Raw genomic sequence first — 9,593 nt, forward strand, 5'->3', positions numbered from 1 at the left:
AGGCTCAACAATTGCATTTTAAAGCTGTAGAAGTAGAAAATGAGATAGTAATTTCTTTTTGGCTTGGTTTCTTAGCTGTATCAGTTTACCATCCTAGCAATAAATGGATAATTTCCTTCTTTAAAACAATAAATGCTGTTGGTAATCTATATTATAATGCCAGACCCTTTCCTTTTTTTATCAGTGGTTTGAAGAAAAACAGCAGCAATTTGAGAATCTGGATCAGCAACTTAGGAAACTTCATGCTAGTGTTGAAGCGTTAGTCTGCCACAGAAAAGGTAACTTTACTTTTATATGACTGCATAAGCTTAAGTGCTTAGAACTTCAGAAAATGTTAATGAAACAGGAACTTAGTATGTCAGAGCTCTTGACTAACAGTTTTACAGTAAATTTTAATGCAAATGTCTTCTAACTCTATCTTTTAGTTTAAACTGCTCTAGTATTTCTGGTATATCTGATTTTAATCTTAATTTTATCCAGAATATATATTATTCCTTCTGTTGAACTTGAAAGTTACGGTATTGATTAGCATAATTTTTTTTTCTTGCAGAGATTTAATACCATAACTAGCAAGTGATATGCTACAGTAGACATCTATAAATGTATTGAGATCTCACGGTGTCACCCAACACCAAGAGGAAAGACAGGTTCTTTTAGGGATCCTTGGCAGAATGATTACGGCACTAAGTTGTAGCTACAATTAAAGCTTTATTTTTCTTAACAGGATTTTGTGATTAGTATAGCATAGAATTTATAATCAGAATAGCACAAGATTTCTGTAAGCAGAATCAGTGTAGTACAATTTTATAAGTAGCATAACACAGAATTTTATAGCACATATAGCTTATGGTTTCCAGTCACCTGGACCCTCTGCAGATTGGGTCAAATCTTAATACTTGGCTTGCCATATCAATATAACAATCATAATCTAGACTTGAAAAGACATAAAAGAATATGAGTCACTTACTCAGTCCTTGGAGGAAGCAAATTATGGTGGAGTCACCCCTGGCCACAAGGAGGTCACGGGTGTCACTGTCCAGCAGCAGTTCCAGTCCAAGTTCTCACTTAGGACTTGTAACTACTAGATTTTATAGATAGTGCTCTGTGTGCTGCTACGCTTCCCTGTTCTGTGACAGGATCATCACCACCACCTGGTTGGCTGGGTGCTTGGGACCTTCAAGGCCAGTAAGGGAGTAGTCAGCCTGGCACCCAGGAATCTTGAGGCCAATAGGGTGGGGAAGAAGAAATCTGTTTGATTTGTCTACTTAGTTGACAGGACCTTTAGGACCTGATAATGAGGGGAAAGGGGACTAATACGTGACTCACTCAATCACAGAGAATGGCCTTTTGCCTTATAAAATGGCATTAGTTATGCTAACCATATTACCAGGGGTTGGGAGCAGGGGGTACCAGTCACACCCCACCCCATGACACCGTCACAAACAGGGAAGGACACCACTGGTGATGGTACCATCACCTCTTGCCCACGGCCTACAGCTTAGTAATGGGGTCATAAGGAGGACTCCATGGTAATAATGGGCTGCTTGTTGTCTGAAGGATGTTCATCTGAGGAGGGAGGAGAGTATAAAACGTTGATTTTTAGTAACTGATATGCATAAAGATTTAAAGCAAGATATAACACAAAATAACATAATTCCAACAACTATAATAAGAGCTAATATTAACAGAACATGACAGGCCCATGCTCTGAAGTCAGGTAACCAAGACCACAGCCAAAACCAGGTTCATAGACCTTCTGACAAGGGTTGCTTGAGTTATTTAGTGAAAGTTACAAACTTGTCTTTAAATTATGTTTATATTATATTTGATTTGTTTAGATTCATTAGCATAAAAACAAGTGGTGTTTGACAGTACACATACACCTCCTAATTGTGAAAGTCAACTAATTTCCGATGGCAAATTAGTTAAAGCATCTGCAGTAGCATTTTTGACAATTCCAAGAATAGCAGAAATATTTACAGTAGCTTTTTCTAACTCAATAATACCTAAACTTGGAAACAATGCACACATAAATTGATGGAATCTCATTGGTCTTTTTACCAGGGGATCGATCACAAAATGCTTATGGCATACAGGGTAATGGTTGTGTAAAAAAGTAGTAGTTGAATTTTTGGCTTGAAATGCATAGGGAACAAGATGTGCTATGGTACAAGTACTTCCCATTGTGGTGGAAGACTTTTATATGTGTTTGTGCTACAGAGCCAGAACTATCTGGATGCTAGAATGGTAGGCCATCAATTTGATTTAATAAGATTTCTCAGGAAATATTCCTCACACCATTGATAAGTGTCTTTCACTGTCAGGATGATCAAATTTGAGTAGGAAAGTGTAGCTTATTCAAATAGCGTGAAAAGAATTGGCATATATATAGCTGGTCGTGTTATGCCAGTTACAGGTGGTCCAATTGTTGTTAGTAATTAACCAACCAGTACTCTGTAGAATGTAAAATGTAGAATTAGGACTAGTGAAATTATAGTATCTTTGGCAAAATGTACCATTAATATTCCATGTGATATTCCAGAGTGGTGAAATATTTAAAACAGTAGTGTTTGTAATCACTGATTTGTTTTTACAGATCTATGTGGTTCTTAAATTGGATTCATTACAAATTCTGATTCGATTATGGCACATCAGCTGAAACTGGGTTTGTGTTGGGTTTAAAGCAGAGTATAATCACAATGGCTTGTTTTCCCCACCCACGTTGAATTTGTATGTTTGGGCATTGTAATGCACCGTGGCATTTTATCATAAGAATGTGCCTTAAAAGGTTGAGTTTGTTTTGTGAAGTGAGTATGCCAATTTAGATTGGTACCCAGATGTTTCAGGAACGGGTTCACCTAACCACCCAAAATTAGTATCTGAAGATTGAGGATGGTGTAAACAATACGAGCAGTTTGATTCATTACTCATTTGAGAGATGATGTTCATGAACTGAATGACACAATTATTGTTCCAGTCATGAAATAAGGAGGAACAGGGTACAAGTAAGGATGCTATGGGTGCTACAGGTGCTATGATCATCATTTTCCTGCAGTTGGAATTTCCACAAAGGTAAAGTGATGATTCCTTGGGTGCATTCCAGGTTTATTCAGGTCAAAGAATCCATCCAATAAATTATCTGGTCTTGGAAATTATCCAAGCTTCAGTGATAGTTAGAGGGAGTCCTCATTTAGAAATGGTTTTCCATATGCCCTGTTCTGAGTGAGTTAGTAAAATGACAGATATTTTAACCATTTAAAGGTAGTTAATAAGAACAGTGTCACTCTGAGAAAAGTGACAGGCTGACAGTGGGGGTTTTAAAGGTTTTGTTGGTTGGAGAGCAGAAAAATGAGCTCATTCCATCAGGAATCTGGTGGGTGTCTGTCAGTTATTTGTCAAACAGCTTTACCCCATTTTCCTGTATATAAATATTGCCCTAGAGTTCATTTTAGTAGACCATTCCATCTCTCAACCATGCCATTACTTTGGGGTCCATAGGGCAGGTGGAACACCCAGATAACTCCATTACATTCATGTCGGGGATTGGCTCAAGGAGCACAGACATGAGTCCACCAAGCAACTGTACGAGCAGAGCCCATTTTAGTTGACATAAGTAGGCCTTAGTTAGCTTGTCTATTAGGCCGTGGGAAAGGGGGGAACGGAAAAGTACTAACTAAGGCAGGGTCAGGATATTTTTGAAGAGATAAGAGTCAGAAGAATGTGGGATGCGCATAGCTAGCTAAACCCAAGTAGGTGGAGTAACTAAATGTGCTTAGCCTATTAGATAGAGACAAGTATGCATAATTACGGTATTTGGTATAAATGCACGCTATCTCGGGCAATAAAGTTGAAGTATGCTTTATCACTCATATTGAGTCGGCTGCATTTCTTCCTCCGTCCGCTCGGGTCTGGAACTCTGATGGGACTTTTCTCTGCACATTCACACCATTCTTGTACGATTTTATTTTTGAAATGACAGCTGTTGTCAGACTGCACAGCAAAAGGCATGGGAGTGTCAGCAAACCATCCATTAAGTTCCGCCACAGTCATAAGACCATCAGTTTTCCTGCAAGGAAAAACTTTCCCTAAGCCTGATAATATTTCAGCTTCATTAAGGATATAATGCCACGCTTCCAGTATTCGAGGGAGAGGTTCAACATAATCAATTTGCCAAGTGGACTAGGGGACTTACTTCCTACCCCCTATCCATTTGGTCCTGAAAAAGGTAACTTACTGACTGGGGCCCTGGAATTGTTTCTTCATCATTTATTTCAAAAGCCTGTTTAGTGTTGCCCTGTATCCAGCTTTTGCCTCACAGAATATGCATGCACAATATATTTAGGTTTCCTAGTAGCATTTAGTATTTGGGGGGGTGCAAAAGGGAAGTTCCAATTTTACCTTAATTGAATAAGGAACCACTCCTCTGTTTACTAATATTTTCTGATGTTTCAGAGAGATGGCTCCAGGACATGATTCTGCTTTAATCATGGATAGTTGTGCTCCAGTATCTATGAGAAAATCAGGTTTTAATTTATCATTTACAATGGCCTCTGCCAGTCTGAGTCCCTAGTCTAGTTTCCCCAATACTGCTTTCTGATAGGAGACAAATCAAGATATTTTTGTACTTTGAAGGGGTTTCTCTGTATGGGAAGAGCACTAGGCAAAGGTGTAGATAAATTTTCCTCCTTTTCTCTTTCTTTCGCTAGCAATTTTAATTTTTGAGAGAAGAAATGTCCATAAGTTTAATATTTTAATCACCCATGTATCTGTTTTGTTAAGATTGCTTTCCATCAATGATTTTTTTTCAATATAAATTAAATAAATCAAAGTTTGATTTGTAGTACACAAAAGACCATAAATGTACCTTCTGACACAAATTGCATTATGTTTAAATATGGGGTCACCTTTCAACTCTGCCCTTTTAAAAGTACATGAATGTGTCTTAAATTGCTTTCTCATACCTCTACCAGGAAGAGGCAGATATCTCTTGAGATCAGATGTACTCAAGGTTAAAGAGTATTTTAAGAAGTAATGAAAATGGGAATGCATCTGATTACTGCTGATTTGACACCTGCACTTAGATTTCAATAAATGCTTTTTTTTTTAAATAGTGGTATTTAAATTGTGATAGTTTTAAATATCTGAAGACTTTTCTTCTACAAATATTTCTGGTGTTCTGATGATTCTGCAAAAGCAGCACAGTTATAAACAAACCTGTGCTTTCAATCCTTAACTAAGCTGGATTACAATGAGATTTTGTTCAAAGGTCTTTCATAGGAGTTAACATTGTACATGATAATTTAACATGAGGTTTGATAAGACAGTTGCCTAAGTGTTTGTTAATGAATAAGCTTAAACCTTCAGCTTCACGGATGCCAGTCACTAAGTCGCATGCCTTTTTTTTTAAGGCATGTCAAAACATGAAAATATATTACAGTATACACAGTCTTGTTAAAGATACTTTAGTCAATAGAAAAGTATAATGGAATCAAATTTCACTCTGGTGTTGATGTTTTCATTGAATAATTCTCTTCCTCTTCTTCCTCCCTGCACTCACAACTGCATGGAACAACTTCACTACAGACCAGTTAAGATTGTCTTAAATTTGCTGTATAGGTGACTTGACTTTTGTTTTGTTGACTTGGACTTTTTCTGAACTAAGCGATTGGGTAATACTGAAGTGACATTTTCTTCCATATATTTTGCAAGACACAATAGGCATCACAAAACAGGCTCAGCAAATCATTCACTGATGTTGGAGAGTTTTGGGTGCGCTATGTTCTCCTAAATGTGGTTTCATTGTGATCTCCTTGCGTATTGTATCTTAAGCTTTGGGAATTATAGTTTATATTTTTCAGTTGGTAAATTAGGGTTGCTGTAGGACAGAGGTCTGCTTGGTTGATCTATCTTGAAGAGTAACATAACAAATTAACTTCATCATACTGGATGTCACTTCTGTGTTTCAGAGCTTTCAGCCAACACAGCTGCCTTTGCTAAAAGTGCTGCCATGTTAGGTAATTCTGAGGACCACACTGCTTTATCTAGAGCTTTGTCTCAGCTTGCAGAGGTTGAGGAGAAGATAGATCAGTTGCATCAAGAACAAGCTTTTGCTGATTTTTATGTGTTCTCAGAACTGCTTGGTGACTACATTCGTCTTATTGCTGCAGTAAAAGTAAGTACTGCTAGGAGAAATGCTTATTTTTGTGTTTAGGGTCACATTTTGCAGTTTGTATATTTAAGGTAAATGGCCAGGGGGGTTTGAGCAACCTGGTCTAGTGGAAGGTGTCCCTGCCCGTGGCAGAGGGGTTGGAACTAGATGATCTTTAAGTTCTCTTCCAACCCAAACCATTCTATCATTCTATGAATGTTTATATGCATTTGTACACTTCATTACACAGTTCAGACTTGCTGAATTTTTGCCTGAAATTCCAATCAAGTAAAATGAATGAATCCATGATCAATTATTCCCATGACAAAAAATGGGCATGGATTAATAGGATCCAGACAAAATTTAAATGGTAAATATCTTCTAATTAGAGTAATATCAATTGTGCAGAGTATTTAGGGACACCATACTAGTTAGCATGCTGTACGTGTTTCTTTCAGGTAACTGATTTTTACAGTATGCTTATAAAATGTTTTTAAGAACATAATTTGGCCATATTAGATAACCAATAGTTTCAGTAAATAAGCAACAAATATCACTTGTGGCTCTACATCTCATTAAAGAAAGTATTCAGTTTTGGTGTACAGCATGATTAGATTTTGACATGGGGAAGGGGTTGTATTTGGTTTATGTGGCAAGGTTTTGGTAGTGGGGGGATCTGCAGGGGTGGCCTCTGTGAGAATAGGCCAGGGGCTGCCCCATGCCAGACACAGCTGGTTCCAGACAGCTCCCTAGTTGAACCACTGCTGGTCAAATCTGAGCCAGTCAGCAATGCTGGTGGTACCTCCGTGAAAACATATTTAAGAAAGGACAAATTGCTGCTCATCAGAGCTGGTGTGTGAGGAAGGAACTGTAAGAAACAATCCTGCAGACACCAAGGTCAGAGAAGGAGGAAGAGGAGGTGCTTCAGGTTCTGGAACAGGTATTTCCCTGTAGCCTGTGGAGAGGGCCACATCTGAGCAAGTGAATATGCCCTGAAGGAAGTTGCAGTCCTGGAGAGACCACAGAGAGAGAGAGAGAGAGAGCAGGCTCCTGACAGGAACTGTGGCCTGTGGAGAGGAGCCCATGCAGAAGCAGTTCTTGAAAGGTTGCAACCCAGGGGAAGGACTTATGCTGGAGCAGGGGAAAAGTGTGAGGAGGAAGGAATGGCAGAGAGGAAATGTCAGGAATTTGACTGCACCCTCTCATCCCTCCTTTAAACTAGATTCAAAGGGGGATGGGGTTGTAGCTGGGCTTTCATCAGTGGGGCAGCACTCTAGAACTGATGAAGACTGGGAGGCCTCCCATATCCCTAGGGTGAAATCAGTGTTCTCAGCTTGCTCCCTGAAATGCCTGTATACAAATGCACGCAGCATGGGGAATAAGCAGGAGGAGGTAGAAACCTGTGTTCGGGCAGGAGATTGTGATCTGGTGGCAATTACAGAGACATGGTGGGACAGCTCACATGACTGGAATATGGTCATTGATGGCTATGTCCTTTTCAGGAAAGACAGGCCAGCCAGGCATGGTGGTGGAGTCGCTCTTTATGTGAGAGAGCAACTACAATGTATTGAGTACTGTCCAGGCACGGATGAGGAACGAGTTGAGAGTGTATGGGTGAGAATTAAGGGGCAGGCTGGCAGGGGTGATACTGTTGTGGGTGTCTATTACAGGCTACCAGATCAGGGTAAGGAGGCTGATGAGGCCTTCTACAGGCAGCTAAGAGTGGCCTCACAGTCACAGGCCCTGGTTGTGGTGGGGGATTTTAACTTCCCTGACATTTGCTAGAAGGACTACTCAGCCAGCCAGCCACGGTCTAGGAGGTTCCTCCAGTGCTTTGGCAATAACTTCCTGATGCAAATGGTGGAAAAAGTGACTAGGAGAGGTGCACTGCTGGACCTCATCCTCACTAACAAGGAGGGTCTGGTTGAGGGCTGCCTTGGTTGCAGTGACCATGAAATGGTGGAGTTCAGGATCTCATGTGGCAGGAGCAGGATAGCAAGCAGAATTGCAACCCTGGACTTCAGCAGGGCCAACTTTGGCCTTTTCAAGCAATTGCTAGGGGAAATCCCATGGGCAAGACTGCTTGAAGGTAAAGGGGCCCAAGATAGTTGGTTAGTGTTCAGGGACTGCTTCTACCAAACTCAAGATCCCGACATGTAGGAAGTCAAGGAAGGGAGCCAGGAGACCTGCGTGGTTAAATAGGGAACTGCTGGGTAAGCTCAAGTGGAAGAGGAGAGTTTACAGATCATGGAAGGAGGGGCTGGTCACTTGGGGAGAATATAAGGCTGTTGTCAGAGGGTTTAGGGAGGCAACTAGGAAAGCTAAGGACTCCTTAGAATTAAAACTGGCGAGAAGGGTCAAGGACAACAGACAGAGCTTTTTCAAATACATGGCAGATAAAACTAACAGCAGAGGCAATGTAGGCCCACTGATGAATGATGTGGGTACCCTGGTGACAGAAGACAGAGAGAAGGCAGAGTTTCTGAATGCCTTCTTTGTCTACTCTGCCAGAAGCTGTCCTGAGGAGCCCCCTACCCCTGAGGCCCCAGAGGAAGACAGAACAGTGGAGGAGTTTGCCTTAGTTGATGGGGACCGGATTAGGGAGCAATTAAGCAATCTGGGCATCCATAAATCCATGGGTCCAGATGGGGGGATGCACCTGCAGGTGCTGAGAGAGCTGGCTGAGGTCATTGCTAGACCACTCTCCATCATCTTTGCCAAGTCTTGGGAGATGGGAGAGGTGCCTGAGGACTGGAGGAAAGCAAATGTCAGTCCAGTCTTCAAAAAGGGCAAGAAGGAGGACCCAGGTAACTATAGACCGGTCAGCCTCACCTCCATCCCCGGAAAAGTAATGGAACAACGTATCCTTGGTGCCATCTCAAGGCATATCAAGGATAAGAGGGTCATTAGGGGCAGTCAACTTGGCTTCACCAAGGGGAAGTCGTGCTTGACCAACCTCATAGCCTTTTATGAGGACATAACAAGGTGGATAGATGATGGCAGAACAGTGGACGTGGTCTACCTTGACTTCAGTAAAGCATTTGACACAGTCTCCCACAGCATCTTCACAACTAAACTGAGGGAGTATGGTCTGGATGATCGGGTAGTGAGGTGGACTGCAAAATGGCTGAAGGGAAGAAGCTAGAGAGTTGTGGTCAGTGGGGCAGAGTCTAGTTGGAGGCTTGTATCTAGTGGAGCCCCTCAAGGGTCAGTACTGGGACCAGTATTATTCAGTATATTCATCAATGACTTGGATGAGGGAATAGAGTGTACTATCAGCAAGTTTGCGGATGACACCAAGCTGGGAGGAGTGGCTGATGCGCCAGAAGGCTGTGCTGCCATCCAGCGAGACCTGGACAGGCTGGAGAGTTGGGCAGGGAAAAATTGAATGAAATATAACAAGGGCAAGTGTAGAGTCTTGCATCTGGATAGGAACAACCCCAGG

General features: G+C 41.3%; 1 protein-coding gene across 3 annotated transcripts in view; it reads left to right on the plus strand.

The window, feature by feature from the left end:
- LOC135577091 (sorting nexin-2-like) overlaps positions 1-9,593 on the plus strand; it is a 44,656-nt gene that overhangs the window by 26,551 nt on the left and 8,512 nt on the right. For all 3 annotated transcript variants that reach the window (XR_010468685.1, XM_065044788.1, XM_065044789.1), the window contains 2 exons: positions 185-278; positions 5,967-6,172. Coding sequence is in view for 2 of the 3 variants with exons in the window: in XM_065044788.1 (XP_064900860.1) it covers positions 185-278; positions 5,967-6,172 (300 nt within the window). In the remaining variant the exon portion in view is untranslated. The remainder of the gene's footprint in view (positions 1-184; positions 279-5,966; positions 6,173-9,593) is intronic.

This window comes from Columba livia, chromosome W (assembly GCF_036013475.1).
Source record: "Columba livia isolate bColLiv1 breed racing homer chromosome W, bColLiv1.pat.W.v2, whole genome shotgun sequence".
Lineage (NCBI taxonomy): Eukaryota > Metazoa > Chordata > Aves > Columbiformes > Columbidae > Columba > Columba livia.